The sequence below is a fragment of the Malurus melanocephalus genome, unplaced genomic scaffold (assembly GCF_030028575.1).
Source record: "Malurus melanocephalus ecotype Western Australia unplaced genomic scaffold, MMel_1.1 scaffold_5, whole genome shotgun sequence".
Lineage (NCBI taxonomy): Eukaryota > Metazoa > Chordata > Aves > Passeriformes > Maluridae > Malurus > Malurus melanocephalus.
This window is the reverse complement of record NW_026623237.1, coordinates 1,768,949-1,793,122: the sequence shown is the minus strand read 5'-3', so window position 1 is coordinate 1,793,122 and position 24,174 is coordinate 1,768,949. Positions and strand designations below refer to the sequence as shown.

The 24,174-nt window shown below is 38.2% G+C and overlaps 1 protein-coding gene across 1 annotated transcript in view; it reads right to left on the bottom strand.

Annotated features, from left to right (window-relative positions):
- Window positions 1–5,428: 5,428 nt before the first annotated feature.
- PACRG (parkin coregulated) overlaps window positions 5,429–24,174 on the bottom strand; it is a 202,353-nt gene continuing 183,607 nt past the window's right edge. Inside the window, exon 5 of the mRNA XM_057370424.1 lies at window positions 5,429–5,787. Within this exon, the coding sequence (XP_057226407.1) occupies window positions 5,633–5,787 (155 nt within the window). The 3' untranslated portion in view covers window positions 5,429–5,632. The remainder of the gene's footprint in view (window positions 5,788–24,174) is intronic.

Here is a 24,174-nt window from a genome sequence, read left to right as displayed (position 1 = left end):
ATGCTGCCAAAGGCACCCATGCACTTACCTGCAGTCTCATGAAGTGTGGCAGCCTAAATTAATTCCTACCAACCTGTGCATTGTATGGCTGCAGAAGCAGAAGAGCTGCAGAGATGAGATCCACAAGCAACACCTCCCCACTGCTGCAGAGCAAGCTACAACAGCAGGCTGGTATGTAGCTGATCCCCATCTGCCCTCCAACAGCTTAACCTCTGGTTTCATATTTTTTTCCAAAAATATTGGGCTGATGCAGATGCCCACAGGAGATTTGCATTGCTGTGGCCATTTAATGAACTGAGGGTATGTCACACTCTTTTCTCAACCCAGCACACAGGATCCAGCACTATGGTGCTCCATTTAGGTGCCCCCTTGCTTTCTATTACCTCAGTGCATTACCCAGCCTTCACCAGGGCAGGGTAGGGAGGCTGGGATTTACCTTCTTCGCCGTGTTTGGAAAGCACTGGGATTAGATCCCACTTCATCCCCTCTCACCCCACACCCCCAGCAGCCAGGCTCAGCAGACCATAGGCWGAGGGCTCCTGTGCATGGGCACCCACAGCAGCAGCAGAGAGGGCACAGTTCCAAAAACRGCCCTGGCCACTGCCTGGCCAGCACAGCTGTGCCCTGAGCTTTCCCTTCCATGAAGGTGCCCATTCTTCTGCGGCTTAAGGCTTTTGAGCTCTGTGAGGGGCTCTGTCAGGGAAAATTAAAAAAAAAAAAAAAAAAAAAAAAAAAAAAAAAAAAAAAAAAAAAAAAAAAAAAAGAAAATCTGAGCAGCCCACTCCTCCAGTCCTTTTCCTTTGAGACCAAGGTCAGGTGCTTCTGCTAATGGGGAAGCCCAGAGAGGGGAGCAGTGTCACCCTGTCACCCACTGYGGGCACGCTGGCCCTGCCCTGCTGCACACACAGCCCACCCCAAGAACACAGGGGGTTATGAGCCCAGGGTTCACCAGAGCTCAACTCTCCTTACCTAAGCACTGGTAAAAAAAAAAAAAAATAAAGTATTTGTTGATTTGTGGCATCACAAATGGGATATAAAGCACAAAGCTGACTCCCAGCTCTACAAGAAACATGCTTTGTCGTCCCTGAGGCTGCAGTTTGCTTTCTCTGCTCAAGCAGGCTTCCAGCCACCTCACCAGAAGTCACCAGGCACTGTCCAAGGAAGGCAGAGCTCTCAGCAAGGAGCCCCATGGGCTCCCAAACCCTGGCTGGATTTGCTAGGCAAGAACAAGAACAGCTAAGATATGCCCCACCACACACACTCCCCTTCCCTCCCCTCACATGCCGGAAGGATTATGGGGCCAGTGCAGGGAACTTCTTGTCCTGCCAGGGCATAAACCTTCCTCTCCCGGTCTCCAGGAGGCACAAAGCAGCTCTGAGAGGTTGCAAGCAGACAGGCTTTATATGGAGTTCCCACAAACATCACTGCTTTTATTTAAGGCAGAAAACACAGGATGTTACAGATGAGTGGAAAAATGTGATGTGCCCCACTGCCTGCAGAGCCCCTCAGACTGGAGAATGCTTTTCTGGAAGTCAGAGGGTCTCCAGACAGGATTAGGAAAGCACATAGTGTCTGCTGTAACTTTTTATTTTTGCCCTGCTTGGCTGCAGCTACACCTCCCTGCACCCATGCACAAACACCCTCCCAGCTAGGGTCCCATACCTTCCCTCCCACTTACAACTTCGCAGAGCCCTTTTGTATTTGACTCCTGGGAGGCTCTTTTCAAACTTTTTGGCAGCCCCATCTCTTTGAAACGCTGGAAAGCTACCAGCGAGCAGCCTGGCTCCGGCTCCCTGCCACCAGTGCTGGCAGCAGCTTGCTCTGTCCTCTGCCAGGCTCTGCCCCTCTTCAGGAGCCCAGGGGCAGCCCCAGCCCCGGCTGGGCAGGAGCCACAGMCCCCCTGCCCCTGTCACCTTCACACGGGCAGCTCCTGGTGCTCAGGGGATCCACAGCTTGCACCTGCCAGCAGGCACAAAGCGCCAGCATTCCCTAAACTCTGCACCTCACAGAGTTACAGAGCTCCCTTACACGGCTTTGGGGAGGAATCATCAAAAATACTGTATTTTGCTCCTGTTTTCATGATCATGTGTGACAAAGGCAGCCACAGGTACATTCTTTTGCCCCTAATGTTACCTTGCTTTTTATTCTTCAAGCTAAGCCATTKCCAGCCAACCTAACATGTTTACCAAGATAAACTGGAGACATGAACATGCAGTTTCAGAAAACCGCTGCTCACAACTTACTGAACTGCCCACACACCCATTCACTGATGATCCTTACCTTGCCATCACAGGAGAGCTTGAAAGCAGYACAAGACCTCAGAGCAAAGCACAAACCACATCACTTCTGTAAAGCCAATCAGCCTTAATGGCACCATGCTTAATTTACAGCCCTTGAAACACCTGGCCCAGAGYACCTTTCAGTTGATCACAATTAATATTTGTTGTTTGGCCTGCCCCTAGTGTCAGTGACCATAATTACATGAGCTGGTCAAAAGAGAGGCAGTTACTATTTTTTAACTACAATTCTGGTGGTTTTTTTTTAATCACAGTAAAATAGCTAAGCAGTGCATTGAATGACATAGTATTGCTCACATGCTTAAGCACCTGAGTCCTTGATCTTGTGCTTTATAAAGTGCTCTGAGCTGTGCTGTAATTGCCAATAAATATGCTGCTGATCATGCTTAAAGGGACACTGCCAAGGTTAGAAGGCCGACAGTTTGACTTAGTAAAATGACATCCTAAAATAGTTTTATTCTCAATGTTCCTAAATTACTAACCTGTGGTTTTTATCATGCTTCTTTTTATCAGTCCAGCTCCTAGAAATAATAAGGTTATGGAAGAATGTTCACTTTTAAAGCAATGGACCAGGCACAGGAATAGTATGATGGAGGCTAATGTTTCCATCCTGAACATGCAAATGAAAGCACTTCTCTATAAAACTTATTTTCCTGATGTGAATATGGATGACCTCTATTGCCCTTATGGATTGCCATAAGGTCAGCCCTTGTTAAACCAATGTCTCGTGAAAGAAATCTTCAAGAAAGAGCACAAGGCTGAGGGGATGGGGCCTCAGGAAGTCCGCAGCTTCACAAAGTACCCTTTTTCCTTGGTGTGTCTTTGTCACTCAGCAGTCTTGTTCTAGTTGAGCTGAAGGGGAGGGGATGCAAGAAGAGGGGGTCAGGGAACAGCATTACAAAAGCTAGTGAGGAGACTGAAACTTCTCATCCTCAGCAGAGCTGTTGGGAATGCAGAGGGGTGATGGGATGGGGAAAACCCCGGGCTGGGAGCCCTTTCCCGCACTGTCCCTTCTGCAAATGGCTCTGTGGCTGGAGCCCAGCGTCGGGGAACTGAAGCCAGCTATTGAGGAGCTTTTTGATCTCAGGCAAAGAGCAGAGCTGGACTTTCTCTTAAGGAAAGAATACAAATAGCTGAAGAGTGAAAGGTGGCCTGGGAATTCTCCTTTTATGAAGGGCTTGGTTTGTTTCCGAGCTGAATAACTCAGCTCCCTCCGAGCTGCAGCCTTCCAGCACAGCCTGTACTCATGGGAAACCTGCAGTGCCACAGTTACCAAATCCACAGATGTCAGCAAATGAAAAAGTATGGCTCGTTGGTGCCAGGGACAATGCAAGGCAAACAGGGAGAAGCTGTAAGCGAAGGCTGTGTGGGTGGTGCCAGGGTGGCTGTGTAGGAAGGCATTTCTGGAAGAGAACATGTGGCCTTACAGCCCCCTGCAGTATCCTGCTGGGCTCTGTGCTGCAAGGGTTGAAGACAAAGCTCTCGAGTTTGCAAAGACCAGGCTTCACAACCCTTTCTGCCCAGAAGGTGGGAGATTTGTAGATACCCTGGACAAGAGGCAGAGTTTTGGATGTGCTTCTCCATCACAGGGTCTCCATCACAGGACACACTGTCTAAATGCTAGGGAATTGAGGGTAGCCCTGGAAAAACTGTGTAAAACAAAACTCAGGAAGAGCCAAAAAAACAAAGAGAAGGGAAAGGCCTCTGGAGCCTGGGGAAAAGGCACACCTCCAGCATCCATGCTAAACCGAGGGCTGATGAATGCCCATGGCTGCTGCCATCACTTGAAGGTACAGCTCCTCAAAGAGGTGGGAAGCGTAAATATCTTCTTCACTTTTTCATTTACAGGAAAGAGAAGAAAGTAAAAGAAAATCCTCAGTCTGAAGATGACACAGAACAGAAAAAGACAAGTCTAATGTCAATCTAATGGCAGATATGGCTCAACATTCCAGCAGGTGGGAAGGCGCTGTCCACGCTTCCAGCACGCATCCAAGAGAGTGGGGTGGTGTAGGGGCTGTGTCTCTCACTTGAGCAAGCCTTGCAAGGTGTGAATATGGATATGGATATGGATAAGCACTTGGAAAATGTCTCGTGTCTAACGCCAAAGGGTGTATTTCAGGCTCTTATCAGTTACAGTGAAACGCCTGAAAGTGCAACTTGCATACATTTGAAGAGCTCCAGAAACCAGGACAAAAGCCAGATGAGCCCAAAGTCTGTACTTCTAAAAATCTCATGCTTTTAAGGCAGAGTTTGTTTCTCTGATTTATTTTGAGCTGACTTAATAATTTTAAATGGTTGTCCTTGAGAATTTTAAGACTTCTTTTATTTTTTTTTGTAGGTTCATTCCATAGAAATGCTTAAAAAGCAATAAAGTCAATCTCAATAGCTTTGCTTAAATCCACAATTCGATCAGTTCTATGTTATGGGTATGCAGGGAGAAGCTACCTGAGTAGGAAATAGTAAGGGATTCCTACAACAATAGTTACATTGTTTGTACACATACACGCCATAATAATAACAACAGAAAAGCAATAGCAACCTTGCAGTTACAAAAAACCCAGTTACAAGTGCCCTTTAGAAATGTATGTGTATATTCTTTCTTTACCCAGATTAATARTGTCACTAGGGTCTGGTACTTTATGTATGCTATATCTTCCATCTGATTTATTCAAGTTTTTTTCTGGGTTTCATTTCTTCAAACCTGTATTTGTGCCTTATGTTCACCAAGAGGSACCCAAATTCCATGAGTAAACACCTGGAAGTCTGTAAGAATCCCAGATTAATTTCATGGCAGTGCCTTAAAATGGACAATATCAATCTTCCTTCTGTGATTGGTATATACATTCAACAGTTTTATTGTATGTCAGTGCACATTATTCGGCACAGCTGCTCGAGAGGCATTGCTGAACTGGTGTTTCTCTTCCATGACAAACACCTATTAAGCAGTCAGCATAAACTCTTCTTGTTACAGCCTCTGACATCACCCTCAGGGCAAGCGGACACAGAACAGCAATTGCTGAATCGCGTATGAAAATTATAGTTTTATTGTCTACACAAGTGAAGGTTTAACTCAGATTCCTGTTGGAGTCAGCTGTGATAAAGGAGTGATTCTTTCAGGGAACAAACAAGCACAGTACACCATTGTAATCAAAGGAACAGACACTATTTATGTATTGGAAAGCCTTGTTCACAATAGTGCTAACACTCCAGTGCCCCAGAAGCCACTATTTTAGCAGCTGTAGAGAAAATAAAGCATGACTAACAAGATGCCACACAGAGTCAGATACAGTTTTTTTAGAGCACAGATGGAATCATCCAATTTAATATAATTCCATTTACATGCACGACCAATAAGAGGGGATCATGTATTTAATGTTTATATAAGCATTTTCTCCACCGTAGCGTTCAAAGAGTTCCAGCGTCTCTTGAATGAGAACTGCAAGATTTTCACGCTTCTGCTGGCCGTATTCTATCCCATCACCTAAATTAACTGGTTAATGGAAGACAAAGAAAAAAAAAGAAAGAAAAAAATAATTATATTGAATTTAGTCTTAAACTTCAAAATAATGACATAGGAAATTGCAATTGCTGGTCAGTTCCGGTGTTCTATTTGAAACTTTGTTCTGCAACATGAAACAGAGCTGAATTTGAAAACAGGATGGGTTTGGTATCTCTTTAAGGCTTTGCTCAGGCTCCMGCTTCATATGCTTTAAGAATTTATGTACATATTACTTCAGTATCTAAGCAAAAATCCTAATGAAAATAAMCACATTCTTTAATAAGATGAATATGGATTCTCTCTTTCACAGTTAACCTCTAAAACCATTGCTTCTTTATTTTTAACATTGCTTATTTAAGACAAAATTCTACTGCCAAGTGCATAAGCACTTATCTACAAAAAGTTGCTTAATCTAGACTTGTTATGGTTTGAAATCTTAAACAKGTATTAGTTTGGGATTGCTCCACATTAGTCATCATATTCATGCACTTATGTTGTTCCTGGTAGAGGGAACCAGGCTAAAAGASATTTTTGGAATATAACATGGTGCTCATTCAATTTCAGCTTCCTGAATAATATGTAGAATTAAGTCAAAGTCAAMAGGACAAATCATTGCAGCCCCCAGATGCAGTAACATTTACTGCTGCTTTCTCTAAGATGGACTAGCAAGGCTGACACACATTCATACACACAGACGATAATTCTGTAAAAATCAGTGTGAACAACAAAAATAAGAACAATAAGAAATAATTTCATCTACAAAGATGCTGAGTGATTTAAAGGAGAAAATATATTTCATTTGGTTTTAAAAGAGTATTCTGAAAAATATCTGAAAAAGTATTTGAATATATATTCCAAGACATATATAAAAAAAAATTTGCAAGGGGCCAAATGTACTCAGACCAGGTTTGGTGCAGTGGGGAGGTGGGGCAGCCATCACACTGCTGCAGGGTCATCCCCATGCAAGCAGCCAGTGGGCTCACTCTGGGCAGTGGTGACAATGTGCCCATGTTTACATCTCAAACAACAGTGACACTGTCAGCCAGAGAAAGACCCATTTTTCAAGACAATGCAGCCAACTTCTCAGAGAGAGCTGGCCTTTCACATTTGAAACAGGGCAARCACAAGGGCAAGGGTAGATTTTGCCCCCACTGCTGCTTCCAGATCGCCAGGCTGATGTGATGCAGATGTACAACTGCACCCATCCCCACATTTTCTCCTAGATCTAAGCCCAAAGATCTGCATTTCAAGCTTGGGGCTTTGTTACCAGCAAAAACTGAAGAACCATGATCATGAAGGACGAGCTGGTGAACATGGGTAAAAATCACCCTTTTGCTGATTTTTCCTGTATTATATCTAATTGCACTCCAAGTTAATTGYGTGTATGTCAGTTTTCCACACTGCTTCCACACAGTTATATCACTTTGCTTTTTTTGAAATGGTTAAKCAAATATAGATGTGACATACCAAGGCTGTGCTTCTGAGTGGGAAGAAGGTAATTTTTTTTAATGAGGATTTTTTTTTAAGCACACAATTATTTTCCAATACATTAACTGKTAATTTCACTGACATGAAAAGCCAGGGTTGTGACATCAAAATTCATTACAATGAATTTACTGCAACGTTGCAAACAACAGATTATGAGAGTGCATAGRAAACACCAAGGACTATTAAAAAGAGGATTGGGTTATACAAAAAACCTATGCAAAAAGAAAAACACATCACAATTGAGTGCAACTTAAGARTAAACAAGGTTTGGTCTTGCAGAAGGCAATGGAGATAACTGTGCCTTATCACCTGTCTTGTATGTGCACTGCAAGCCTTCCCCAGAGCACCTAAAGGTATTCCTGATTTCACCAGTTTGAGCAAAGGAAACYCTGAACCTTGACCTAAGTCTTGGCAAATATGTAAAGGAATTACTGACTTTCCAACCATACGTCTATTATCCGTAATTTTAAGCCTACACACATGCTCTGCTAATGAGCTTACACAGCTTTCATCGTTCTTTCAAAGAAGTARTAAAAAAAATCAGCTGTCTGGAAATAATGGTGATACATTGCTAAGGAACTCTGGAGAAGGCCAATTGGAAGCAGCAATAACACTGGTAGCAGAAGTATTTTCCAGAATTGTACAATTTTTATTATAGAACTTAATCTGTACTAAAAATTATGTCTTAGATGCTTGATTAAAAGGTACCTAAGAGTATGAGGCATTGATAAAGGAAGGAGWCTGCAAGGGAAGATTGAATGTGCGATGTGCAGACTGTCATTACAATTTTTTTTCCTACAGACCATCTGTGCTATGTGAAGGTTTGTATCCTCAAGACAGCCATAATTCASACTAATGTCATGACATGTGCTACAACCAACAATACTAGAAAGGTTATGTCAGCATCGAGGTCACCTCATAAGTACTAAAATAGCTATCCTATGTAGTTATAGGAATTAACAAAGCTTTCATACAAAAAAGATAGTCATTAACCCAAGAGGACAACATGCATTAAATGGATGAGTCAGAATGATCTACCCAAAGCACCTAAGGGAAAATATCCGCACAACATAATAATGATGATTAGTTGGAAAAGAAATAGCCATTGAAATATAGCGGTCTCAGCATGCCCTTCTCTGGTTTGACTTTATTTCCAAGTTAGCTTGCCTGAGAAGCCAGCTTTGTCAGCCACAAAAATGTTGCATATGTAAAGTGTGAACATGGATGTGATTCAAACTCTTTATGAAGTTGTCCTTTGTGAGGAAGAATAAATCAACATGAAAATGCTAGGAAGMACATTTGTCACATCTTTTTCTCAAAGTGAAATGTCTGGCAAATTCAGCATGCACCAAGAACTCTTTTCAGAGCAAATGTTATTTCTATGTTTAGAAGAAATGCACTGAAGGACTACTAACAGATMTAGAGGATTCCAATCAGGAAAAGATCTAACTTTCCCTTCCTGGATCAAAAAGTTAGTTCCCAAGCTCCCAAATCACACACTAAGGGTTTTATGGCGCTTAAAGTGCAAGGCTTTGCACCTGTCAAGACCTGTGTTAGCTGATGAAATCACCCAGCACACCAAGGCCAGAGCGGCACTCCCTGCCCTGCCAATGCCAGCTGCTGTAGCCAAGGAAACCCAGTTCAGACCCTCAGGGACTGAACTCAGCCTTTGGCAGGGAACAGAGGARGATTTGAATTTTGCTTTAAAAGGTGGTTTGTATTTGAGTCTAGACATGCTTCTATTCATGATTTGGATATTAAAGAAATTCTGGTGTTATTTGTATTCCRTGTCATTTCATTTTAAAATTTCACTAGGGTAATGCTACAAATATAAAACTTTATTGCATAGAAGAAGGGCAAGTAAATGCCTCTATATGCACTGATAAACGTGATAAAGCAGTTTTGAGATCCTGGAGTGGACAAGAAAGGTAAACCAACCCTTAAATCTCACTCAGATCTATTCTTAACTCTAGCCATTCGTTACCATCTTAAAGTGTCCATGACATTCTTTCAGTTTATTAGATTTTCATTTCAAGGCAGGCTGGATCTCAAAACGGGGGGTTTTTAATCCTCCAGATATGTTGCTTGTAAGTATTTCACAGATACCAAAGCTCCTGGTGGTGATTGTTCCAAAGGTTCTGCTTTATACAAATTAAAATCAGGGTTTTCATACACCTGTGTTGCAGGGTTATCATAGATCTTGGGATATTAGATTTTCCAGAAACGTTAACTGATTTTAAGTGCATATAGTCACACTTGTGTATTTCACCTTGTCTTGGAACAAATGATTCTTAGAAATTTTTGAAGTGCTACTAGTTAACAAAGAGGTCTGCTATAATGGTTTGGGATGGTTGTTTTTTGGGGTTTTTTGGGGGGCGTTTTATTTTTACACAAATTAATAAAACCACTTGGAAAGTTCTGGCATCATTCTTCCCTTTTGAACCTTGAGAAGCAAAGATACTGAAAGGTAAAGTGACTCGCTCCAAGTTATGGAAGGTATCAGCCACAAATAATGATTCTTAACTTTTTATTATCAAAAAATGGAAGTACTATTCATGGTTAAATATAACATGGCAAATATTGGCTTTAAGCAGCTCAGTTCACCCTAATCAAGGCATTTTCAGCAATTAGAATGGCTACAGTAATGAAACATGCTAACATGAATGTTACTTCAAAACAAAAAAAAAAACAGCTGCAATGAAACTGAGGATGTCAGATGACAAAACACAGTTAAGTGGTACAAATTACAATAAAAACATTTGGAGGAAAATTTCAGGACTTTCTTTCCTTCTAGGAGTCATCACCAATACCAAGAAATAAATAGAGGCTGATTTCAGACAGACTGACATGCACCTATGTCAGGGTTCACTTCCCGTAATTTCACTGCTCAAGTACAGTTCAGATCTTAATTAAGTTTTCAAAGTCTTTGTGTTAGGATAAATTTAATTGTCATAGAAGGTGTTGGCTTCCTGACTGGAGTGGAAAATGAAAGCTCCAATGAGTCAGCGTGGGAAGAGAGAGGAAGGCTCCTTTGCACCGCTCCTATCACTGTGACTCAGAATTGTGCTTTGAAATTGTCAGCTCCAGGAAGGATGAGGTAGTTCAGTCTCCCTGTTCATTTAATTGAAAGTCTGTGAAAAGTCACAGGGTAATGCTCCCCTCCATCTGCTAAAGAACACTGGSACATTGCCAGTTCATTTCACTCAGGGCAAGGAAAGGACACCAAGAGGTCATGACTCCTAACCTGGTGCAGCCTTTCTGAAGGCTCAGAGCAATGTAAACGTGAGTTTTCTGTGTTCCTTAGGATAAGTCTAGGTTATGCACACACAAAGCACAAACTGGTCTCATGCAGGTTGGTCCCTAAGCTGGAGTGTTGGAAAGAACTCACTGAGTAATTTATTCTGAAAGGAACCTCTGGAGTCATCCAGTCCAAATGCTCTGCTCTAAGCTCCATTTCCAAAGTTCCATCAGGTTGCCCAGAGTGGAATGCCTGCAGTTGCTCGGCACAGAGTAATCCCAAAACAGGAAATGACGCAGAGATCCCCTTGGGCTGGCAGAGCTTTTCACCAGCCATTTCAATTGTGCTACACCTTAAATATGAAAATGTTCTTCATGAAGGAGGATTTGCTGAAGTTACAAATRTCATAGGGAGAATTATCTGTTTTGATATAAAATAAATCTAAACTTTTGGCATAGTAACAATAATCACATATATAGCCCTACTTTTGGAAGCTTAATCTTATACCAAAGATTTGGCTGAAAAAAATAATAAAATTTCATTAACACTTTKACTTGAAAACATGAAATAAAATTAAAAATCCTCAAATTAATGTGTCTTTGAAAGCCCTCAAAAACATTAAAGCTGAATGTATTAATATAACTTRAGGAGGCCAAATATTTGAGAAGGCACAGACCTGTTTTTTGACACTATCAACACTCACGTTCCTTGTCTCTTGCTTTACTTGGCTCTTCCTTCTATTTTTCATCACCAGTGCTGAGTGTTTATCACTTTACAGTGCTACAGTACTGCAGAGATTGCAGAAGAATGTTTCAATCCAAGAAGGCATATATGTTTGGAATTAAAAAAGCATACTAATAGAGAGACATTTCAGCTCATCATGTCTTAGAAAAGATTTTCTTAACTYTCATTGAAGGCATTTTGCTTTGGCATAAAATATAGATTCTTTCTATAGTTATCTTCCATATGCAGCTAGCTTTTAGTTACTTCATAAATTAGCATTTATTGTAAAATGTAAGTGAACTTACTATAAATGCCATTCAGAAAGTCAACAAGYCATCAAGCAGAGGAAGTGGTCTGATTGGATAGAAACATGAAAATGATGTTTTACTAATGATGTAGGGATAGCTGCAACTACTTGCAAATTGCTGTAGTAAAAAAAAAAAAAAACAAAAAACCAAACCACAAAAAAAAAAAAAAAAAAAAAAAAAAACAAAAAACCAAACCAAAAAAAACAAAACAAAACAAAAAAACAACAAAACCCCAAACCAAACAAACCAAAAAACCCAGCTGAAAATGAGCCAAGACAGCAGCTGTTATCACAGTTTTTCCATTTCCAGGAAATGTAAGCAATTCTTTCTAAGCCCAGGTTTTGATTTTTTTTTTTGCTGCTTGTTTTTTTTTAATAGAAGTACAAGAATGAAAATGGAATCGAAAACCCAGATTTTGTAACAAAATTTATTAGCAAACATATCAATGTGGTAAAAATAAGAGAATATTGTTTCCTTTACAAGTACTTAAACTTTGCCAATTAATTTAGACTTTGAAGTTTGCCTGTGTTTGTGCTACAGATCAATATCAAACAAAGTAGACTTAAATAATCTTAGATAAATAGTATGCTTGACAGGGGAGTGGAATTTGGAGGCTGACATGTCATTGGCCCTGGTACAATATTTACAATTGCAAAACAATATATTAGTCACAAATCATGCTTAATGTGCAACAAGAATTGCACCAGTTATGTGAATCTGATGTTCTGCCAGTTGTTTTAGATGTATATAAACTAGTACAAAGTAAATAATATTTTTTAGTCAGAAATCACATTTGTGTTTGCAAAATTTTCATAGCTTTGCTGGACTGATGCGAAATGCACTTGTTCATCCTATTAATTTCTCATCCAAATATAGCATCATTAATGCAAAAGGAGTTAAAACCATGAAAAACCAAATCTTTGCATATGTGTGGAACAAACATAATTTATTTTTTAGTGTAATTCAAAGTGACAAACCTGAAAGTCCCCAAGTGCTTTAAAGATCACTGATTTCAAGATTAAAAACAATGCTAAACCAGCCAATTTTTGACAATGAGTTACATACATACTTAAATCCAATATTTAAGTATGCAATCCATCCTCCTTTCCCCAGTGGAAGATTTAATTAATGTAACCAGAATGCTTTTAAGGGGAAACCCTATGTTGGTTTTTTTTTTCACAAGCAAAAAGCTAAATAATCTATTTCTTAGTGTTMATAACTGCTGGTATGTTTGTACATCTGCCATGTACTAATGGAATTGGTTGTTTCTAATTTCACCATTCAAAATCATCGCCTTTTAAGGACTCTATTTGATTTAGCTTGCCCATCAAAAATTGCACCAACAACTAAATTACTTCAATGACTGCTTTCCTAACTTTGTGACAGAAGGGTGAACCCTTTCTTGTCATGGGAAGTTTCACCTCAACCTGAGGAAAAACTTTTTTATCTTGAGGGTAGCAGAACATGGAACTGGCTGCCAAAAGTCACAGGATCCCCCTCTCTGGACACCTTCCTGTGTCACCTGCTTTATGTGACTCTGTCTTGGCAGGTGGGCTGGATTTTGTGATTTCTTCCAACCCTAACTATTCACCAAATCTGTGGAATGCAACCACCTAGAAATAGGACAATGCATTAAAAATTTCCCATCAAAATTACGGGAGTGAGTGTTAGATATTCCTATAGGTTGMTGAATATGCCTGAAGTTGCTGGTTTTCACTGTTCTCTAATTAAGCTATATAAGCAAGAGCCTGAAGCAAACAGAGGGTGTTTTAGCAGTGATTTGAGAAAGGACAAGGAGATGAAAGCTYTGAATGACTGTGTGGATTTGCCAAGATTTCTTTCATTGCTGTAAGACAAGGACAGAATTTAGGCAGATTARAGGACGATTAGCACTGAAACTGGAATATGCTCTTTTATTCTCAAGGCACACATAAAGGAACACCTTGCTCCCCAGTTATCAGTACTATAAAGATCAGGATATCTCCTTCTGGTGTGTCTCTATATTCTTTATATATATATTTATATGTATGTACATGAATTGAATGATCTAATTACTCTTCCTTTGTTTTTCCAGCTGAATCAATGCATGCCATAGATTAAAAGAAAAAGAAAAAAAAAAAAAAGCCTCCCCAAGATGTGGATTTGCTTTCTTTTTATGAAGAACATAAAAATAAATACCTATCAAAAGCTAGTTAACAGATATTCATTTTACATTAAGAAAAACATACATTTGAATTCATAACAGCTTTTCAAGCAAATGGAAAAAAGACAATTTTTACACAACTAAAATGTATTATAATGTGTAGTCTTACYGGATTTCAAAAAAGATAAAAAGAGAAAGGAAATTGTGTCCCCTAGGTGTGGTATTTCTGCAGATTCCCCACTTTTGAACTGTGTAAGTTGAGGCCTTTTGAAAGCAATGTAGAAACTGCACATGCACCACATTCAGACTGATTTTTTAAGCTTTAGGAATCTGAATTAAGTGTAAAAAAAGATAAATGAATATGAAGTATTTCATTAGCGACTGGAAAACACTCATTCTTCTCCTTSTCTAAATGACACCAGTAACAGGTGACAGAAGATATTTACATGACAGTAACCTGATTTAGATCACTCATTAAAATTTAGCAGAATAACACGCACTCTTGCAGTACACAGTAAAACCTTTTGTTTTGCCACTTATCTGACATTTTTAATTCCTTTATTATCTCGTATAAAATTGTGATTTACTGCACCACTATAGRTATCACAAACTCTATGTTGTGTTTATTAAAATGTACTCCTAATGTTTTCACAAAGGGATCAGTGTTATAAAACACAATTTCAGTGAGGCCTAGTACAACTGTTTGTAGCAAAGAAGTTGTGTGTTTGTAGCATAAAATAAATGTGTATAAAAACAATAGAATTGGAAATGATTAACAATTTTTTAAGGTAAAATTAGTATTCATACATACTACAGTATTTGAAAAGAAAATTTATATATATATATATATATATATATATATTCAATATATGCCATATATTTATCACTTTTCCTCATTGTTTTAAGAAAATTGTGTGATTCCAGTAAAAATTATTAATGAAATGTCATTTTCCCCATTTCAGATAGCATTTTTTCTGATAAAAATAAAAAGCAAAMATAGGTCCTAGCTATACGAGTAAGAATTAAGAATATATTTTTCTGATTTCCACTGTCCATGACACAATTTTACTCTTGGCCTGTATGAATATAGGAAAAAAACCTGCTGCTCTTACTTGAATTGCTTACACCTGAAGAATTCCAATCATTCAGAAGCATATAATCTCTGTAAAACAGACCTTTAARCATCTATTCTGGAACTACACATGGGAGTGAAAATGGCTTTTCTGTGTGCAAACATGCTCAGCACTGTGAATTGGAACCAGGTTGACACTGATCATACAGGTGTCATGGCAGAGAAAACCTCCAGCTGCTAACAATGCAGCACTTCTGGTTCATGTTGTAATACTTCTCTTAATTACCTTTCAATTTATTACAAAAGCAGCGAACCTGAACGGTCATGCTTAAAAAAAGAATTTATCTTTGCTTCTCAGGTGAATTTGTAGTTGCTTGCCTGAAAGTGCTGTACGTATCAAGTATCTATAGGCTGATGGCACTGAAGTAATTGCAGTAATTTCATCCCCTTTGCAGTGGCCATTTGAGTGTTTRCTATCCAGATTTGCTGCCATGCCAGCCCTTTAAAGCATGAGAGTAGAAATTTTGTCATTGATCATTCTCCAGTCAATCCTGGCAAATATAACCATTTTTGTTCTCCTACATAGCTAAAGCATTCTACATTTTGTAACCAAAATCTTAATTTTCTATTCATCATTCACTCATCTCACAGGGCTTCCAGCCTACAACTGCTCAGCTGCTGAAGGAAAACAGTTCATACACACACATAAGTGAGGAAGAGACAAGAGAAAAGGCAAGTGATATGGCTGAATGCTCTTGGTCAACTGAGCCAGCCTAGAGCTTTATAATAGCCAGAGAAATAAAGCACAGAAGAGCACTGTGTGTTTGAAGTTCACATTTTCATGTTTTATAATGAAGAGCAAAAGTAAAAAGCTGTCGAGAAAATTCTTCCCTGGCAACTTAAATATGCTTTCTCACACTTGGGTGATTTGAGAGTACATGCACACATTTTAATCAGCTTTACATTAATAACAATGAAATGTCCATTCCTATGAAGCAAAGTCATGAGGGGGTTTTTAGATAAATTTGAGACACCTTGCAAAGATAACCTGGAAGTCAGCGTGACTGGTATCTAAGTGGGACATATTTCAAGAGTAATCTCTTGAACTTTTCCTGGAATGCTTACTGCTCAGTGGATAGGGTCAGCCTCCAGAGGAAAGGAAGAAGAAACACCTCACAAAATTCCTTTATCTCTTCTCTCCAGCAGAGCACAGATGGCTGTTTCATCTCCTATGGTGTTTAACACTAATGGCCTCAGCAAGTTTACAGGTCTCTGATCCAACTCTGCAGCTGCAGTGCTGAATTGGTACCTGTGGAAGCAGTACCTCAAGATAAAGAAAAAATTCTTCATCAGAGAAATATCACTGAGCACTTTTGGACAACAGCTGCTAGAGCAGAATGATGACTTTCAAAGGAAACAATAATACGTTATTTTAAGGGAAAATAATAGCGTATATTAGTTTCTATAAAATCATGTGAGGAAAATTCATGAGTCACCAAGAAATGTCAACACTGAATGGTGGTATCTGGAAAGGTCCTCCTGAATTACTTGTTCTAATACAGCCAGAGTTTATTGGGTGYTTGACTGATAAGCAAAATAGACATTTCTTGTCCCAGGGAGAGGAATGCGGTCATGGGAGAAGTAGAAGACAAACAAAGGCTGAATGTGARGAAGGGAAGCCAAGGACATTCCTTTGGCTAGTTAACTTTCYGAAGCATGCTTCATAAAGGTTCTAWCTTATATGAATATATGCATTATGGGTTAGCACAATTATTCCACAGTGTAATTTAAAATATCCCACTGGATGCTGATTAATTTTATATCTGAGCCTGTTGACTTTCTGCTGCAATTTTGTGGCAAAACATAGTGAAAGGGTAGGTAGGCTTATCTGCACATCTGTAGCTAGAACCCAATATCTTTGTTTTGCAGTTATGAGTAAGAATCTCACCTACTTATAAGTCTGCTTGGGAATTGATTAGAATGGAATGCCAACCGTATTAACACAAGCATGGGGCTCTTACAGGAATGTGTGTATCACTAAAGATTTGTCTTTATAAGATGGAGGAGGTGAACTGAGGCTGTTACTGGTCTGTGAGAAGAGAGCTACCAAGACCCTCCCAGTGCCTGAGACCACTCCTCCTCTATTGTCTTCTTTTTCTTTAATTGTGCAGATTTGAAAAAAAAAAAAAAAGAAGCGTAATCCAAAAATCCCTTTGCTGGCTTGATAATATGCTCATTTTAGAGAGGCATGAGATTTCCTTTCTACCTAATATCAAAAAATGCAGAAAAGTCAGTAAGTTCAGGCATGCTTGTTATCAGATCTAGTGCCTCAGCCATCTGCTTCAACAGTTCTTGAAACTGCTGATGGTTGTCTGGCAGAGATTACAACCACTGTCACTGAATCCTGAGGAGACACTGAAGAAGTCAGGCTAATATTAATTTATTTACATATCCTTACCCTTGCAACATATCTCTATCCAGCAGCTCAGAATGGCTTAAACTGACATTATGGTTCTAGTTCTGGAGGGGAAATGGCACAAGAAGATAATAACTTGATTTTATAGGAGAAAAACAATAATAGCACTCACAATTTTCAGCTAACAGACTGACTTAACTTCACACATCCACAGAAGACAACTGTGAAAACAGTCAGGCAGAACTGGAGACATAGGGCAGGAGACAACATGTGGTATAAATCTTTTACAGCCAGAACAGAAATTTAGATCACGTTAGGAATTGCARCACTTAATATCTGTTACGTGGGCTCTGCAGGACACTTGGTAGGGCTGCATGGAATTCACCTCTCAGCATATGGTGGGAGCTGCATTCCCAAGAACAGTGTTCCAGTTGGTGAASGGGTGATCAGTGAATCCCACAGAGGGAGCCAGTGGGGAACAGGGAGCAGAACAGTTTCTCCCTGAGACTTAAATATTTGCTTCCAGCCTGGAGCTACAGGCCAGGAACTTTCCTGATGGTAGATAGTTATTGCCATTCCTTCTGGGTGAGACAGAATAATTTCTTTAAAAGCAAGTTATGTCACGAAAGAGTAGTGATACCTGTTTCCCATGGATGTGTGCTGATTTTGCACTACACCTTTTTACCATGACAATTTGTTTCCGACAAGTTCTACCAGCTAAAAGGTGGTGTGAGTTTTGACACCTTGAATCTCTTGCATACCCTACAACTGCTCTCTCAGCAGGACATGAATTTGGATCCCTCCTTTCTATCCAGATGCTTATTTTTGCCCCTTTTTCACTATAACTTAACTTGGACAACAAGTTTAAAAGTCATGTGAGTTGAGGGGGCGGATGGTGAAAATCTACAGAAAATAATAACTTTATGGGCCATTAAGTCTGGTGCTTTTAAGAAGGCAGGCAAAAAAATATGAACAAGGGCAGCAGGACTGCCTTAGTTCTTACTGTTTGAAAACGTAGTGATGAATTACACTCCCAGGAAGCAGGAAACAAGCCCAGCCTATGTGGTTTCAAATCTGCATCTTTCGTGATCAGGGAGATTTCACATAATTATCAAATTAGTTACTCAGGGAGAAAGGCCCTTGTGACCTCGGTGCTCATGATTTGGCAAGAAAGCAGCTATGGAGCCAGACCTATTGTTAGACTATGAACCTGTGCCAATATTTTCAGAGAAACACAAAATTTAGCACCTGAATCAAATTTTCAGCAGCTACCTGGGTGGATCAATCCTGAGCCCATAGCAGTTTCCAAATGAAAGGCTGTAGTGATTCAGAACATCTGTACACAAGGCTCGACAGTTAAATGTCTAAATACATATTTACATGAATACAGTCCACAGTGCCAATTTTTAAGTGTTTTGACTTGAACTAACTTCCTAACAGATGGTTATTCTGAATCTATCTTCATTTATTTATGGCTGTTTATGTTTTTCCAGATATAATAAATGATCCAAAGCTTATTTCTTGTYCATTTATTTATATTTTAATAACAGTTAAAGATAGTATTGTACTACACAATTTATAGAAATTGTACAAAGATGGTCTTTCTCACTTGTATTTACTGAGATCCCTCCAAATATTCAAGGAAAAACTTCCATGACCATGAGGCAAAGTGAACAAGCATAAATGCGACAGAATTATCTGTACCATTGTAAGCTAAAGTGAGAAATAGCCATAAAATAAATACCTCCCCAAAAAATTCTGAAATAAAAAAATAAGAGGAGAAAATAGAGGAAGAGAAAGAAAATATTTAAGTTCATGCATGAGAAGCTTTGGAAAGTGGAATTCAACAAAAGTCATTCAAAATTTTTCAATAGGATAAAACTCATGCTACACAAAATGTTGGTTTTGGTATCATAAGCAGATATARGCCTGACTCAGAAAACTGTCATGCAAATGTGCAAGTGATTGCAAAATCAGGACTAAAGTGTGTTTATTTATATCAAAGCATTTCCTGATGAAAGAAACAAGCATATAGAAAGTATTAAGAAATGAAAGGTATAATAGTGCTGCCAGCTGTAGCCATGCCTCACCATGTAAATCAGTTTCAGAAAAGTAAATGAGACAGGGAGTTAGCTTTTCTCAGCCCACTACAGTGATTAATTAGCTTATTTTCAGTAAGAAAAGTACTAGCTATATTGTTATCTCATAGCTTTTTTTCCACATTATCAATAGTACCAGAAAACAACAGCTATCCATTACCCCTCTAAAAGGAAAAGGCACATGTGACCCTGAAAACTGGGTGAGACTCTGGGAAAAAATGTCATGAGAAAGAAAAGTTCTCAACTATGAAGCTCTGTTTGTTTATACATATCCAGTTGTAATATCCAGGCAAAGCAAAGCTTCATGTAATCATTTTCTTACTATTACTATGACGTGCATTTTTAATGCATGGCTTTAACTACAGTTGTCTGAAGAAGATTCAGAAGATATTAGAGGTGCCAACTTTTATTATACAACACTACATGCACTGTAATACCATGGCATTTGTATCAAGAAACCTGGTCTGGAAGGAGAGACAAGGAAATTTTCCCACTGAGTGGAAACCATAAAGATGGTTTATTTCCATAAGCCAAATAAATTTTTCAGGAAACATAAACTCAAAAAATTATTGATGTAGAACGTTTTTTTATCGCATCAGCTGCAGAACTCCACTGGGGAAAACAGAAAGGAGAAGCCCTTAGGCCACATTTTGTATGACCTAATTCTTTCAAGGGTATGTTTCTGCAAATTTTTAGGAAGTGACAATGCAAATGAACAACAGTTCCCACTGTGATGTTTTCATGGAATCTCTGTATAACCTCCAAAGAGCAGACTTTGCACCAACACTACAGTACATAGTTTTGTTGTAGAGCTTAATTACTTTTGGATGTAAATGAGCAGAAAAACAATTATCACACAACCAGCAGAAGAAATCGTTATGCTTCTATAAATTTCTGGTATTCTACTGCTGTGACTGTCAATTTAAAGTTTCAGTCTTTATGCTGCTGCCAGTTAATGATTAGTCTACTACATTTTGGTGAAATTGCACTCCAGTCAAGGGAAATGAAGTAAAAAGATGAGGGAAAAAAGAAACTAATATTGTTGAAGTCTAATTAGAGTAGCAGGGCCAGTGCTGGACTTAGCTGTGATGAGGTTGACTTTCTATTAAATTCAATACACTGAATTCACTGGGAGCAAGATCAAATGCTCTGATTTCATTTTCAGGGGTGATGTGTTAATAGGAGTGGGATTAACTTCTTCCTCATGCAGTGATTTTTTTTTAATATTAATGTAAATCAGAATGCAATCATTCTTCTCTTTGCAAGTATAGTTCTAAAATCTGTCACTTTACTTTCAGAAGGATTAGTGCCATGCAGCTTATTTTGAAGGAAATCACATTGCTTTAACAAAGAAAAAATATAATTCTATTGACTTCGTCATCCTCAGCAATATCTTCCAGAAATACATTTTAACAGCTTCCTATGCTGGACAACCATTTCTTACTTATATGATTTTAATTAATGCTGCTTTGTTTCTAAATGAGTACTTGCAGCAAGTGAATGTGCTTTCATTTAGCAGCTTGTTTTTCTTTTAAACAACTAAAGATCACATTTGAGCCACAGTTGATAAAAACATGCTAATAAGTTTTTTTAAGAATATAATTGGATTTCATCTCAAAAAAGTAATTTACTCCTAAAGCCCCCCCCCCAAAACCCACAAAACAGCGAGACCCCCCCTTCCCCAGACCCTCCTCCCCCAACCCAATACCCTGATATTAAACCCTAGAACATCAATGTATCACAATATTTCACTCCTCTTTGAAAAGTGTTAATGGGCATTAACCACARCTTTACTAGCCATATATTCTGAAATATTTCTGGTCTCCTGACATGCGAAGTCACACTTGGTACAATAAGTGTTGATAATAAAACCTGTCTGAATGCCAATATAAAATACATTGGGGAGAATTATTACATATGAAGCTTCATCCTTCCACCTACAATTATTTAATACTGAAAGATCCAAAACATATATAATTTAGATAAGGCAGAATAGCATTTTAAATGAAAAAGGTCAGATGCATGTACTACACATTTTTCATTTTAAATTGTGCACAAAGTCTACTTGTAGACCTTTGAAGCTGATGGCAAATGTGAGTGTTTATTCATCTGGAACTTTCAGTATTTCATATATAATGCATATGTTCCCTGAATTTTAAATTGACTACTACAAACAAACACTGGGATGAGCACACATCTCAAAGATTCTATACAGCAGATTAAAAATGTGATATAGGCATCAATTCCCCAATGCTTCATAATGTCTATTCAACAGTAAAAGAAATCAATAGAGTTTTGTATTTGATTTTCCAAGAGAACCATAATCCTCATTTCTTACATGAATATGAGGAAAATCTAAAGAATGCATCTAATAATAATTATATCTCTTCTTATCTTTTTAATTCTGCTGTTCTGAGTATTTTGAGAAACATCTTTAACATAAATACCTCCATTGGCAGCAATATTTTCACTGAGGAATAACTGTGATAGTCCATAATCTCTGATGTGTYAATACTTTTACCATGTTGTTTATTTATCTCAAAAATATTCTCAGTTTTCACCTGCCCCAATGTCTCACACGAGTCAGGTCTTAAAATTCAGAAGTTGTACAAATTCAAGATAGAAAAATGACATGAGAAGAGACTATTATGTTAAATTTTGCTAAAGCTAGCATCTTCCAACTTATCACCTTACACTGATGGATTCCCACATCAGCCAGACCACCAAAGCAGTTCACTTGGATAGCTTGGCATTCCGTCATAGAATGACTGAATAGTTACAAATTTTGAAAAAGGCCTTTTCCCACTTGAGGTTGACTATAAAGCTGTACCTTAGCCTGCTGTCTTTTTATTAGATCCTGGATTTTTCACTGAAAACTTCCTGAATGAATTGCTGAAATTTATATTACTTCAACAGAAGCACAACAAAGATTAACTGCTGTTATCCTTTAAAAYTGCCAAGGCAAAGATGTCATCTCTATCCTAAATGTGAAAGTCCTGTAAGAAATGCTTTTCCCATGTGCTACAGAGTATATTTCTACATGAGGAGACTGCCATCCTCAGTTGTTCTCTTTTGTATTAATCATGAATCTATCAATCTGAAAAACAAAGCTCATGGGAGCAGAAGATAGGCTAATTCAATAAACAGAACAAAAGAAATCAGATTCCCTGTCAGAGGATATTAGATTGACCACAATTTTCTCAGCTTTCAGAACAAAGCTGAAAACTCACTTCAAATTAGTATCCTCACAGTCACTATAAAAAGCAGCTACAGAGAGGAAAATAGGACATGGATCAAGGTGGAAGGGGTGGGTGAGGTTAAGAGTAAATGAGATTGCTGAGCTGTTGTGAGCCTAATTAGTTTTTGGAAAATACTCAAATACTATGATAGGTAACATTAAAATAGGTGAGAAATAATTTCCCCTGGAAAAGTATTTAATGTTGGGGAACGTTGGTTAAATAGAAAATAAGATATGATGGTTGTGCGGGTTTGTTTTATTTTTTTAATTTAATTAGCAATTTAAAAAAAATTAATTAGCAATTAAATAATCACATTMAGTAACAAATATTTTGTGGCTGTTACCATAATCACAATTGACTCCTTAGYTGCAATGGTTTCTAAAAAGGAAAATGGTTTAAGTTAAGAAAATGTGCAATTTAAAACTCATGTGTATGGTACTTTGTAATAAGATATGGACTTAATAACTGTGTAATTGACTGACATTCAATTAAAAAGCTTTAAATTAAGTAAAGATGGGTGTGTATTGAAATGTTGCATTTTAGTGCACTTGTGGTGGCAAATCAAGAGATTGCTCTTGAACTAAATCAAGGGTGTGGATCCCATCTGTCCCTAAGAGGTGATATCTTGAGACATGCACATGGTGTTTCCATCTTCTGAACMAAACAGAAAACATTAGGACAGAATTTTAGATTATTTTTCTGAAAGATTAACTACAACTACCATAAGATAACTTTTCTGGAGTGACAAGCTCTTATATGGGATGAAGATCTGGCCAATTACATTTACTTACAAAAGACTACGGATTTTTTTCCCAAAGACTAATTAGTTCATAWTTTTCTGAAACAATCACCAAAAATCATCTAACCATCTTAAAATCACCCATCAAAATATACTTTGAATGCTTGGAATTATAACACAAAATATATCACAGAGAATAATTTATAAATTATCATTTAAGTCCAGTATTCACTCCAGGTTTATTGACCTAGTAGGAAAGAAGTGTTATTTGAATCTCAAAATTGCTAGAGCACAGATTTCAGTTTGGTTTCAGGATGAAGAACAGGAGCAATGGAGTGAGGGAAAGATGAGTTTTTTTGGACCTCTAGATCATGATGTCAAGCCCTCTACTYGATATCATGAGCTTTCTGTGCTGGAGATCATTCCTTGGAGTTGTTTAATTTATAATATTTCCATTAGACCAACTTCACCACAGCCCATGTGAGCAAGGAAAAGGCAAGACCGTGGTCTTTAGGGATGTCTATAAATAACAAAAACATTAATCCACTTTTGTCCATGAAGGTGAAATACATGAATAAGGAAGAGGTATTTCCTACTCCCACAACATAAGGTCAAATTCACTTCATGAATATAGATGTGGTTTCTATTTTAATTAATGGAGGYACTAATAGATTTGCAAACAGAATCTAAGATAAGATGTCAACTATTTTAAGCAGAAAAAACATTAGTATGATATACATAATATTAAATACCTAGTAAACTGATCTTAGTGGAGTTTACTAATTTGGACCTAAATACAAAATGCATCTATTTAAATAACCATTTGTACTGCAGCTTTACATTGTGACCATCCTTTTGCATAATTTTAATACCATTTGTGACCATCCTTTTGCATAATTTTAATACCGTTTGT